Source organism: Sinocyclocheilus rhinocerous, unplaced genomic scaffold (genome assembly GCF_001515625.1).
Source record: "Sinocyclocheilus rhinocerous isolate Xijiao unplaced genomic scaffold, SAMN03320098_v1.1 scaffold568, whole genome shotgun sequence".
Taxonomy (NCBI): domain Eukaryota; kingdom Metazoa; phylum Chordata; class Actinopteri; order Cypriniformes; family Cyprinidae; genus Sinocyclocheilus; species Sinocyclocheilus rhinocerous.
This window is the reverse complement of record NW_015652173.1, coordinates 474,795-489,055: the sequence shown is the minus strand read 5'-3', so window position 1 is coordinate 489,055 and position 14,261 is coordinate 474,795. Positions and strand designations below refer to the sequence as shown.

At 35.1% G+C, this 14,261-nt stretch overlaps 1 protein-coding gene across 1 annotated transcript in view; it reads left to right on the top strand.

The window, feature by feature from the left end:
- Positions 1 to 14,261, top strand: part of LOC107714037 (low-density lipoprotein receptor-related protein 5-like) — a 69,771-nt gene that overhangs the window by 36,152 nt on the left and 19,358 nt on the right. Inside the window, exons 9-10 of the mRNA XM_016519729.1 lie at positions 11,478 to 11,694; positions 13,027 to 13,316. Coding sequence (XP_016375215.1) covers positions 11,478 to 11,694; positions 13,027 to 13,316 — 507 coding nt within the window. The remainder of the gene's footprint in view (positions 1 to 11,477; positions 11,695 to 13,026; positions 13,317 to 14,261) is intronic.

Below are 14,261 nucleotides of genomic sequence, written 5' to 3'. Positions count from 1 at the left end.
CCTGAGAGGTTTCAGTCCATCTATTAACAGTCTAGATAACCAAAAAGGTCCAAACCCAAAATGTATCAAGCAGTTTAATCCATGCATTGTGAAGAGATATGACAATCACTTTATATGATTAACCACAATTTATTTTTTTGGGTGAATGATCCCTTCATAAACGGAGGAATTGTATGTTGGGTTATGGATAACAAAATAATTTGTATTGCATATGATTTAATATATACAGTGGGTACGGAAAGTATTCAGACCCCCTTAAATTTTTCACTCTTTGTTATATTGCAGCCATTTGCTAAAATCATTTAAGTTAATTTTTTTTCCTCATTAATGTACACACAGCACCCCATATTGAAAAATAGTTATTTAGGCCTATATATAAATATATATGTGCGTTTGTGTGTGTATTAAAAGTATTATAATAAGTTGGTGCTGATGGCCTTGTGGGTGGCGTTGTGCATTGTTGCGCTGCAGGCGTCCTGAGTTCGAATCCCAACTCGAGGACCTTTCCCGATTCCGCCCCATCTCTCTCCCACTTCACTTCCTGTCAGTTCTAATCTGTCCTATCCTAATAAAGGCAAAAATGGCAAAAAAAATGAAACATTTTTTAATGATATTTTAATAATGTATTAATAAATGTATTTTATATATATATATATATATATATACACAAAAATGTCAACAATTCTGTTTTTCTGTCAATATGGGGTGCTGTGTGTACATTAATGAGGAAAAAAAATTAACTTAAATGATTTTAGCAAATGGCTGCAATATAACAAAGAGTGAAAAATTTAAGGGGGTCTGAATACTTTCCGTACCCACTGTATACTAAATTATTAGTAATGAATGTTTTTAGAATAATATAATTAAAAATAGTTATTTAGGCCTATATATAAATATATATATGCGTTTGTGTGTGTATTAAAAGTATTATAATAAGTTGGTGCTGATGGCCTTGTGGGTGGCGTTGTGCATTGTTGCGCTGCAGGCGTCCTGAGTTCGAATCTTGGTTATATTATACATGTTTACTTAGCCTATATACATGTTTACCTATTTAAACTTTATGTAAGTTATTTGTTATTTTTATATTAGGCATAGCCTGCCCTATAGCATGGTGTATTTGTATTTGTTTTGTTAATAAAAGTTCTATGTTTTATATATAGGCTAAAGTGAGTTTGACGTTGTATTTTGTTGTTGCATTCAAGCAAATGACGCCTAACTGCCGCTAATTCAAAAGTGAAAGTAAAATGAGCACGGCGCTTTTAAGCTATTCAAAAGCGACGGAAAAGAGGAAAAATTCAAACAGACTAAAAACGAACAATTGCTTTACGCCGAATTGTAAATTGTAACTCTTCAAAGAGAAAGGAAAAATTGAAATCGCATCATATGACCCCTTTAAATCCAGAGAAATAAGCAATTTTAACTAGTGACACGGACCGTGTCCATAGTGTCATTGTGTCGCCTGCCAATGACGTCATAACCCCTCGATTTCCGGTTTTGTTTTGTAGAAAACATGGAAACACCAAAGATGCTTTAATTATGTTATGTGTTTTATTAGACAGGTGACGACCGCACAGAGTAGCATTATAACAGAACTTTCAAATGTATCTAGTATGATAAAACCTAGATACATTTGGTACTTTTTTCCCCCCACATACGCACGACCAGAAGGAGCGGAAGCGGTTGACTGTGGCATAATAAAAGCTCTGCTGCTTTCGAGCCGTGTGTCAAGATCGTTCAGCGGCCTCGTTTCGCTTCGACGGCTTTCAGCCTCACCCTGCTTCATTCTACTACGTTAATAAATCATTAGCTCATCCATGAACATGATTTCTGCCCGAGTCCCGTCGGATTGCATCGGCTGTGGGGATGAAGACGACAACTCCCATGATTCCACACTCAGTCACGGCATCATCAAACTACACCTTTGTTTCTTTGTTTATTTTGAATACGCGCCCTCCAGCGGCGAAAATTACATATTGTGCCTTTAAAAGTATAAAAGTCACTCGTTTTTATAAAGTAACGCTGTCCAACAGCGACACCCGCAGGTAGAACACTTGCGGAGGCTTGCCTCCCTTCGGCCCATTGACTTACAACAGAGACCCCTTAGTGTGCCGGGTTTAGTGGGGGTAATTGAGAATGAATGGGGGAAAATCACGTGAGAGGAGGCAATGCCTCCATCGCGATATGATTGGATATGATCGGTTATGATTGAATGTGATTGGTTCATGCGATAAATCCTGCCTCTTGTTTTCGTGCGAGCTCTCAGCCTGAATGAATGAAGAAAATGATGGCGTTATTGACTAAATATTAAGTAAGTAAACAACTCACCTGCTTAGATATATCACTGCTATGTGTCACGTCAAAATAAAACTTGAAATGGCCTGAAAACGTGATGACCGTGTCAGTTAGTGAGCATTCAGCTTGATGAATTCGTGTCTGTGACAGTGTTTACAGGGCTTTCATGACAATGACTCGAAAATAAGTTGACTATTAAAAAGAACAGCTGAACATCAGTTCACTATTAAAAAACGTGTCTATTACACTAAGTGCAAATAGGCCGCCTTGTTGGCAGAAGCTATTTACACTAACTCCACCTATCAATGTAAGGTTACTACAAAAGACAATAGTTCATTAACAAGTTCAGTGGCGAAGACAGTAAAGCGCGTACCGAAGTCATTTTTGATGCGATCGACCCAGGTTTGATTCCGCCCTTTACCGAACTCTTTTTTTTTTCCTCCATTTTCAAATCTCTTATCACATCGGGTAGATGTAAGGAGGGCTAATATTCTCCCAATACGGTGGCATCCATTTAATAATTTGAATAAAAATTATAATTTACACTCAATATGTTATGATTGCATACTGTTTTATAACGTTCTACAATACTAAGGTGCAGATAATTGCCACTATTTGAAATAAATAGTATAAATAGCAGAAAATCCTGCTGACATAGTGTAAATAGGATCTGTAGTTATTTTTCACAGTGTAAATAGCATATCGCTAAGATTAATAATTGCTATAGAAGTGTTGTTTATTCTTAGTTCATGTTAACTAATGTTAGCCTTACTAATTAAGTCTTTCCAAAATATTGTTCAAATTGTTACTGCCTTTCATTATTATTTTGGAATAAATGTAAAAATGCATAAAAACACTATGAAATTTATAATTCTTATTTAAAATATTAAATAAATAAAAAAAATAATGTTAATAAAATAAAAAAATCTCTCTTTTTATGTAATGTTTATTTAACCAAGAAAATGCGAAAACATTAAGTGTAACAGGGACATTCATGTATTTATATATATATGTGTATATATATATACTGTGTGTATATATATATATATACTGTATATAACTGCCTCCTCATTTTAAAACACCATCGCACGCTACTGATATATATATATATACATATACATATACATATGCATACATATAAACCAGGGGTGGCGAACGTTGGTCCTGGAGAGCCGCGGCCCTGCAGAGTTTTGCTTCAACCCTAATCAAACACACCTGAACAAGCTAATCAAGGTCTGAAGGGTTACTAGAAAGCTACAGGCAGGTGAGTTTTAATTAGGGTTGGAGCTGAACTCTGCAGGGCTCTCCAGGACCGGAGTTCGCCACCCCTGATATAAACATTGACATTTATCTCTATTTATCTCTTTTTTTTTTTGTAGAAATTTCACTACTTTTTTGTGTGAGCAAAGAGAATATTATTGATTTTTATTTGTTTTTGATGCTTCATTGCTGTCACATTTATATAAACTTAAATGTTGCATTTATGGCAGTTTAGGTAAGATGAATACTTTCCTCTCTACTGTCTGACCTTCTCATCTTACTGCTCTTTGTCAAAACATAAGAGCTCCACTCCCCGAGTCTGGGCGTGTGAGGTTTTTTTTGTTTTTTGTTTTTTTCTCCTCCCAAAGAAGCGTTGGCTGTCTGAAAGTCATGTCAGATATCCACCGGATGTTGATGTATTTACTTAGGTTGGCCTGTTTATGAATCGAGTAAACAGGATACCAGCATTTTTGCGAGGTTGGTCTACACGTCTCCTTAAAACCAGAGATGGTGCCAGCAAGATTCAATGGCATTACGTCCAAATTGAAAGCGTCACAGACTCAATGAAACTAGTGTTTAACATGTTAATTGACATGGTAACTTAATTTAAATTTCTGTTTACTTTGGTCTATCTTTTGTTTTTGTCTTCAGACCTTTAAAACAGCTTATTTGGCAAGATAAAATATTTAGAATATCATTTTAATATCGCTTTTATCTCTCAAGACATCCAAAAAAGGTCTCAAATGTGGCTCTTATAATAAATATTAGAGACTGACTGTTTAACATGCTGATTTCTGTTGTATGCTGTCAGTTGAGGCCATGGGAATGATAACTTCCCTCTCAGGGCTCCAGTAGTCCGTGGGAGCCGTCTGCGAGCAAATGACCTGCAGGAACACGAGTCAATATTTTTGCAATTTCACAACCATCAAGTCGCTCCTTTCATTCACTTTTTGATCCACCAGCGCTTCTCATCGGGAACTTTCTCAGCGCTTGTCTCCACGAGCTCTATCAAAGTCAGAGGAAGTGCAGACGCAGCGCCGAGCAGAACGGAGAGGCATGAGGGTTTGGACTCTTGGGTTAAAAAAAAAAAAGAGAACCAACGGCCGATCATTCTGTTTGAATTAAGGCTGTGCTGTTCTTGGCCTACACAAGCAAACAACAGATAAAAAGATAATATCATCCACAGCTGAGTCGGCCTGTCAGAAGAGCTGGACAAACCTCAGGTGAAATTGGATGATGTTTCAAAGCTCACGCAGAAAGGGGAGGTTATTTTGCAGGATTTTATATTGTGGCTGTGTATATTCTATGTTACAAGGTTTCACATGTGCCGTCCAATTGTTTTGACGCGTGAACACACTTTAATCTCATGGACAACAAAGAAAACAGATGTCCCTCTCTTATCTTAAAATTGCGATGCATTCTAGTTTATCTAGAGTGAGTTTCTCAAATTATATGTTGCTACGAGTGATAGTGTCTTGTTTGACACATAATAAGCAAAATATATAATATTTATATAAATACATTTAATATTTATGCAAAATTTGTAATTTCATAAATTAATTAATATTTTGTAAATATTAATATTTTAGTTTAAAATAGTTTCATATTTATTAGTAAACTACATTTTGTAAAATGTTACATTTTATGCATTTTATAAATTTAAAAATAGATTTTTAAATAGTTTTCCCTCTATTAATAAATATATACTTACAATTTTATGCATTTTATTCTGTTAATACAGCTTGCAAGCTCTCTTGCTAAATATTTTGGCATAGAGTGAAACTTTTTGTACTTACTCCAAGTGACTTTTTGCGGACACTCGCACCATGAAAGTTACAAAAATCAATCCTGATGCGTTAAACAGCCTTTATGAGTTTAGCATTTCAGTATTATACATAGAAATGTTTTTTTGATGAGCTCAGCCTTCATTTAATTCTGTTGTGTCCTTCTCTCTTTTTCAATGGCTCTGTGTTTTCGGAGGCCATGCTGTCACCTCGTTTGCCTTCATATTGAATTTGCTTGGCACCCTGGTGCCAGGACACTCTTTACAATCTGGCTTTGAAGAAGAAAAAAAAACTCAGCGTCTTGCCTTTTTGTCGTTATTGATGAGACTTTTTTGGGGGTCTTTGTTATGTACTTTTTATGTTTTTCCTCATCAAAATTAGGGTTCACACTCCGTTTTCTCACCACATAAATCTCGGTGAAGCGAAAAAAGGCAGTCAAAGAGAAAAAAGGCACACTCTCCTTTCAGTTTCGATGGCCATGCCTAATTGTCTCTCTAAAAAATGAATAGCATTTTTGTAAGCGAGAAGAAAGACTCCTGCTGACAGGAGGACTATCAAAGTGGAAGTTTTTGTGGTACAATTTATTAGCCAGACTGTGAATTTAGCAGTGTGAAAAATATTGAAATTACCACAAAGATCATTATTTGTTTTATTTTTAAATTCTTTTATTTAAAAAAATATATAATTATTAATTATTTAGCGTATATACAGTACACACACAACTGATTCAAAAGTTTGGGTTTAATTTTACGATTTTTTTTACGTCTCTTTTGCTCAACAAGGCGGCATCAATTTGATTTAAAAATCAGTAAAAACAGTAATGTTGTGAAATATTATTAAATTTTAAAATAACTGTTTTCTATTTGAATGTATTTTAAAATGTAATTTATTCCTGTGATGTAAAGCTGAATTTTCAGTATCTTTACTCCAGTCTTCAGCATCGCATGATCTTTCATTTATTCTAATATGCTGATTTGCTGCTCAAGAAACATTTCTTATTATTATCCATGTTGAAAACTGCTGCTTAATATTTTTACATTTTAATTTTTATCATATATGTATTTATACATAATATTTTTATTATAAATAATGTGCAATGATTTGTTTAATTGTTTATTTGAGCTTATTTATTTAATAGCTAATATATATATATATATATATATATATATATATTCAGAAAATATAAAGAACTATTTTAATTTGACTACATGATTTAGTTATTTTTGCACTTCTTCATTCCTGTTAGCTACACCGCAAACACATTCAGCTACTCTGTTAGTGTTCTATATACTACTAGTTTTTAGCATTGTATCTAAAATCTCAGTCTTCAGTCCCCCCAGTGCCTGCTTTTGTGTGTTTGGGTGACCTCCAGAGACCTTCCTGTGTTTGCTGGGGTCTAAAGGGGGTTCGGCAGCTGGCCGCTCCTTAAACACACACATCCTCTGTGTGTACTGGCAGCCATGCGTTTCTATGGGCCTCACCTTCCCCCAGTCAGTTTCCCTTCATTTCACTCTCCCATCCCCCTTAAACACTCCAGAAACTTCGCTGGGGTTCTAAATTGATCAGCTGCAAACTTGATCTCTTGAACGAACATGTATGGTTTTGCGAGAGATCATTGAATTAGATTTGTAGCACTCCACCCTTTCCCTTTCACTCAACTCCCACAGAAACGAGCAAGCTAGTTTGAGTTTGTAGAACGGGATTTGAGGAATGCTGCTGGGATGCAGTGGTGGAGTGGACAGGAGGGGTCAGTGCAAGAGGAACAATGTCCAACACTGTGCAGAAAAGGGGAAACAGATGTCGGCAAGGTATGCCATCCAATAAAACTCCTGATTACACAAGTGGAAAGAATTCCTATTTCACTTAAAGGCGGCTATGGGAAAATTGGGCCAAACCTCGCTTTTTTTGTTCTGAAGCTTGAGAAAACAATATGTGTTTAAAACCATGTAGGCCTAAACCTAAAAAGCAGTGTTGGGAAGGTTACTTTGGAAATGTAATAGTTACACAAGTTACCCTATTTAAAATGTAACAAGTAGTGTAACTATTTCAATTACTTTATTGCTTTATTATTCATTTTCAAACATTTAAACCAGGCAGGGTTAACCTTAAAGTAATATTCAACACTGATTACTGTCAGACATTCAAAATCCTTTATCACTTGAATTAAAATGATAAAAATGTCATTTTCGATCACAGCCACCACAAAATCAGTTTTTAGCACCTCTTTTTTACTTTGAGATCATTCTGAGGTTAAATACTGATTTAAAATCATACATTGAAATCAAATAAGCATGGCCTATTCTGTGTCCTAAACTCCTGAAACATTGGTGTCTCATATTTTAGAGCAGTCAATGCAATTTGTGAAAGAAATCAATTAAATCTGTAAGTGTGTGAAAATATTCAGATGTAACCCCCTTTGTAATGGTTAACATTTTCATAAGTAACTGTAATTTAATTACACATTTTTTCTCAGTAACTGTAACAGAATACAGTTACATTTATTTTGTATTTACACAACTCCCCAGTTACTCCCCAACACTGTTTATAAGATTGTGTATCCCCACAAAGTTAGTTGTTTTTTTTACAAATGTTAAAACGGTAGAATCAGGTTGGTAGTATTTTTTGAAAGAAGTCTATTTTGCTTTCTGAGGCTGCATTTATTTGATGAGAAATGCAGTAAAAGCAGGAAAAATGTTAAATATTTTTCTAATTTAAAATAACTGTGTTCTGTTTTAATAGATTTTAAACTATTATTTATTCCTGCGATGGCAATCCTGAATTTTCAGAATCATTACTCCAGTCTTCAGTGTCACATGACCTTTCATTCATTCTAATATGATGATTTGGTGTTCATGAATCATTTCTTTTTATCAGTTGTGGTGCTTAATATTTTTTCATATTTTTGGTTCATTTGTAGAGTACCACACAAGATGCCTGACAGGCCTCCAGGAAGGTCCATGGGTGTGTTTTGTGTCTCTGCTCTGCATTGGTGCCATAGAAACACCATTTTGTCACGTCATGTGTCAATGGCTTTGTGAAGGAAGTGAGAAAAGCCAAACACTTTTGTAGTCTGGGGCCCCTCCTCCGTTGAAAACCCTATCCTGGCCTTTTCAGAAGACAGAAGGCAGCTTGAAACGCATGTTCATATCACCTCCTTTGGAAAAATAAGTATTGTGGTGGTACTATGATATAGCGATGGTGTAAGTTCTGGCCCATCTCATCATGCTTCTGCAGTGCTGTAGGCCTCTAACCTTTTCTCCAGGGTTGAGAAAAGTCTGCATCCCGCAGGAAGGCGCCCGGTTTAAACCCTTGAGACGTCTATGTGTTAGGAGGAGTGTAAGAAAAATGTACCATTGTGGTTTCAGCCCACTGTCTGTGTCTGTTAGCATTCCTCCAGAGTGTCAGCGCCTCCGCTGTCTCAAACTGTGAGGAAAGAGGAGGCTTTCACAACAGCTTCAACTTCCCTTCACATCTCTTTCCCTTCTCCAAGTACCAAAACACCACACTCCTTCTCTGTTAAAGAAATCATCTGTGATTTCTGTGTTCAGTATGCAATAATAATGTAGTGTGAACTGCAGGCATAGGCCTAGTATATACTATGTACCATTTTTTATTAAAAAGCAGTATATGTACACAATGTGGAAAAGTAAACTTTTTTTTATTATTACTCTTAAGTAATATGTGAAACAGTGTGCAATATGAAACAAATGTTTGATGACCTCATTTCATGTTTAGTTCAGAAAGTTGCATCCAGATATCATCTTGGAAATGAATATGATTATTTTATAGGTCATCAAATCTAAAATACTACATATTAATACAATTCTTCTTATTTTTATTTTTAATATAAATTTAAATGTGTGTGTACGTGTATAAAAACACACAAATAATAAATTTAATTATGTATGTGTAAACGTGTATGTATATATATTTTTATTATTTATATATGCAATTTTTAGATAGACAGACAGATAGACTGATAAATTGATAGATAGACAGATAGATTGATAGATATTTCATAATGTTATTTTAGCATATTTTTAACAAATTCCATGTTTATTTAGGGAGTATTATATATACATATATATATATATATATATATATACACACATACAGTACATACATGTATATAAATATATATATATATATTTGTTATAGTGTGTGAGATGATATGGAATATAAAATGGAAACTTTTGGTTCTGCTTGACATCATTACTTGTTTATTTCAGAAATAATAATTATTTTACATTTTGAATCCAGTTTTGTTTAAAAAAAATATCTTGTTAAATGTTGAGAAGTCAAGAAAAAAAATAAAATTTATTATTTTTTTATTTTATTTTTATTTGTCACTCTCGAAATGGAAGCGTGTACTTGATGCAGTTGGTTCTGCTCTGAATTTTATATTTTTTGCAAAAGTAGTATGTTATCTGGGTTTTGCACAGTATACGTACTGCATTCTGCTAAAATACTGCACATAGTATGGTCGTATGCTACTTCCAACATAGCCTTTGCCTTCTCAGAGGTGGCAAATATACCAGTTTCCCTCCCAACCCCCCACAAGATTCCACCATAGTGCTGAAATTACTGAGAAAGGAAGGTGCTAATTTAAAATAATGTGCACTTATCTCTCTTCTTGCTTTCTTTACTGAGACTGAGAGTCAGCCACTCCGCAGGCCTTCATTACAGAAATAAATCAGGTGGACACCCCTCCCTGGCAGCCGCCCCAATCTCAAATCCCCCTCCACCGGTCCTCACAGGAAGAACTCTGGGTTGGGAAAGACAGCGCACAGGAAGTCTTTGTTCGGAGAGCTACTTTACCCAGGAACAATATGCTGCATTAATACGCCCGTCACTCAATCTTGACCTGCTCGTTTGAGCGTTTATAATCTCATTCATCATTCAGGGAGAAGACATGATAGAGTAAACTGTCATGGGTTTCATTCGGCAAACAAAGACATCTGGCTGCAGGCGGTTTGAAAATAGTAAAAAAAAAAGCCTTCTGCATTTCTTAGTGTCTGATTGCACAGGTATAGGATGTCAAAAACTCCCAACAGCTTTTGCAACATAAAAAGCATGGATGCTTTCCAGTAATGACTTCATGATGAGTACATTACATGTATTAAAATATATATATATATATATTATAAAATGGAATGCTTTTATCAACATGAATTCAATGAAGTGGTGAAACGGTGCTTTCTGGTATTGGAAAGAGAAAGCAAGTGTTTGAACTCGGATCAGTTGCAGGCCTTCGTAATAAGCCTGGATAAAGCTAGTAGCTTTCGAGGTTTTTCGTTGCAGTTTTTCGCCCGTTTCAAGCTTTTTCCAGAATGTATTTGATTAGGTGGGTAGCATTTACTGCAGCTGACACCCGTTCGCTAAATGTGAAAAATGGAAAGCCGTCTATTTTGAGAAGTAGTAATGTCAGGACGGTTTCCAGAAATGGTAATTGCAACCTTTTCAGAAACAAACCCAATTCCCAGCAACCCACTTGGTTTCAACCTCCCATCTGTCACTTTCTCTTGCTTTTCTCCCTCTCTTTTTTTTTTAAAGATTCAGGCATGTCCTGGCTCCACTCCCTATATCAGTTTGCGTTATTTTCTTCCCTGTAATGCAACCCTTGTGACTGTGTATGATTGTGTAGCCTTTAGTGAAAAAGCACTAAACGTAGAGATTCAAAGAGTCATGCTCAAGTGTGCGTACTCTGTAATGACTTAAAATAGCTACTCTTTTGGCAGTTACATATTTGGTTGGGGATTTTTTTTTTTTCCACAATTGGGAAATCCTAGCTGGTTTGGATTAGGATACTGCAATTATGGCAGTTCAAATATCTGAGTATTTGGAGATCTGTCCAATGGTGCATGTGGTGTGCAGCTGTTTGGCAAACGTAAACAGATCCAGGCTGATTTGTTCATTTGTTTCCTGTTTTCTGCTGTTAATTGAAATTGTTTGATCTGACCACCTACAATTGTCAGTTTTCTTAAAGAGATAGGCCTAGTTCATTTAAACATAAAACCTTCTCATCCTAATGTATTGTATTACTTTTCTTTCTTATGTGGAACACAAAAGAAGATGATCACGCAGTGAAGATGAATGGTGACCAGGGACAAAACCTAATTGATTTTTTTTTTTTTTTCACAGGTCATTAATGTGGATGGCACTAATAGGATGACCATTCTAGAGGACAAACTACCTCATATCTTTGGTTTTACGCTGCTGGGAGAGTATATCTACTGGACGGATTGGCAGAGGAGGAGCATCGAAAGAGTTCACATCGCCAACGCCACACGTGAGGTCATCGTCGAGCAGCTCCCTGACCTCATGGGTCTCAAAGCCACAAAAGTCTCAGAGACCTTTGGTAAGACCTCTTACTTTTAACACTATTCTGACCTGAAAGGTACATTGAAAATCAGAACAGTGATATATGCAGTACTGTGTAGTAACGGATTACATGTAATCTGGATTACATTTTAAAACGTTCATAATCAAATTGCTTACTTTTTTAGTAACTAGTTACTTTTTTTATTAATTGCGTGATTACATATTAAGATGTATAGCTGTGAAATACTATATATTTATCATATCCAGTGACCTTTGCTAATTATTGATTCTTCTAGAAATCTGGACAAAGAATGTCAAACCTGGAACACCTTTGAATTGTTTAGAAAAATATTTTAAATACCCCTGAAATCTTAGTAAATTACTTATTAAAATATGTAATATGCTAAATACAATTATTATTTTTTTGATATTTTAACAAAAATGATTTATTTGATGGTATTTGATATTTTATACTTTGATTTTTTTTTTTTTATAATTTATATTTTTTAATTGATTCATACTTATGAACAAACATAGTATTAATAATAATACATTTGTTTATTTTTAAATATTGATGTTAGTGTTTAGAATAATTAATTTTAATAAATTGTTTATAAATAATTTATTAATACCTTATTAAATAACTTGTACTGAAACTATTAAAAATTTAATTGAAAAAAGCTGAAATAATTAATAAATACTAGTATATAGTATAAAAGTTATACTAAAATAACACTGATAAATACAAATTACAATAGATATAATAGATTTTTTTATCATTTGATATTGAAAATATTTATTAAGCATATAGCGTTAGTTCTGGCAGGTCACGTGAGTCAAGCTTGCATCGGCTGACTCAGCTGATCACATCTGCCTATATCCCTCAGCTATACATCTACCCTTTTTCGCTTGCTCAGGAGCAAATTACCCTCCTCCATCCCCAACTCCTCCTTTCGCTACAGTCAGGACTTGGCTTTCAATCTTTTATCTCCTTTTATCTTGAATAATGTGTTACACTTAAATATAATTAAGTACATTAATGATATCTGCTTTGTTCTGTTCTGTTTACCCTTGGGGGTTATTATTGCTGCTCTCCCTGCTCATTCATGACAGGCTGCATGGATGGGCAGAGAGTTTTTGCCCAGAACAGAAACATACCACCAAACCAAACTGTGTCAATCATTTTGACGATAGTGGTCCTGACAGAATTATATATGTGTAATATTTAATTTATAAATAGATTAATTTAATAAAAAATTGTTTCTGCCACAAAACTAATAGGAGGACTTCAAACAGCAACACTATATCACTGTGAGATCAATGCATGTCCATGAAGCTAATCCATAGATCTCCATTTGTGTGTGTTCAGGCACTAACGGCTGTGCGGAAAACAACGGCGGCTGCAGTCACCTGTGTTTCCATCGGCCTCAGGGTCTAAGCTGCGCCTGCCCCATGGGCTTGGAGTTGCTGAGTGATCTGCGCACTTGTGTGGTTCCAGAAGCGTTCCTGCTCTTCACCAACCGTGCTGACATACGCAGCATCTCTCTGGGCACCAACAGCAACGACGTGCCCATCCCGCTCACCGGGGTCAAGGAGGTCTCCGCACTGGACTTTGATGTTTTGGAAAACAGGATCTACTGGACCGATGTCATCACCAAGGTACGGACTACTTTTGTGTCCATCATGATTTTAACTTTTTAACTCCGGTGTATCTGAAAAAAGAACGTTGTGGCGGTGAGCGATTGTGACATTTTGAGTGAGCGATTGTACATTAAAATCAAAGGAAAAGTAAACCAAGGATTATGAAAAGTTTAGCTGTCGATTTTTACCACCGCACTGGAGGATGATAAAACGATGCCATCAGCTTCTAACCCAAAGCAGCTGTTGCGCTCAGATTTAAAACGTCAGTGGGAAAGACGTCCAAGATGTTTCACCTCAAAAGATCTCAAGCAGCCTGCCTTTTTCAATTTTGTGATGATTACATTTGTATTGCACTTTTAAGATAACATTATCTTTCATTGTAAAACAATAAGAATGGTTATAAGAAGATATTTAGAAGTATTGTGCTGGTGAACAGTATGGCAAAACTAATCCACCAGCTAAACCGGCACTAACTAGCTTAAACCATGTCAGACCAGCATGTAAATTCTGAGCTGTTCTTAAATGCTACTGAGACAAGAAAACCATTTAAAATATGTTCTAAAATATCTGTTACAAAGCAGCATTAATGCTTTTAACATTAACAGTTAGTGGCTAATTTCAGTTTTATAAGCTCTGAAGGGCTAACTGTTTTTTAATTTTGTGACACTTACCGTATTGGCCTGAATATTAGACGACCCTGATTATAAGACGACCCCCCCTTTTTCCAGATGTACCTTTTGGAAAAAGGCTTTTTAAAAACCAAATCTATTTCCAAGAAAAAAACATCGTCTTATATTCGGGACAATACGGTATATTTTTTGAATGTTATATTAATATTATTTTTTAAATATATATTTAATGTTATATATTTTAAGGCATTTTCCTCCGTAAATATATATTTTATATATTATTTTATGACATTTTAAATTTTATATATATATATATATATATATATATATATAT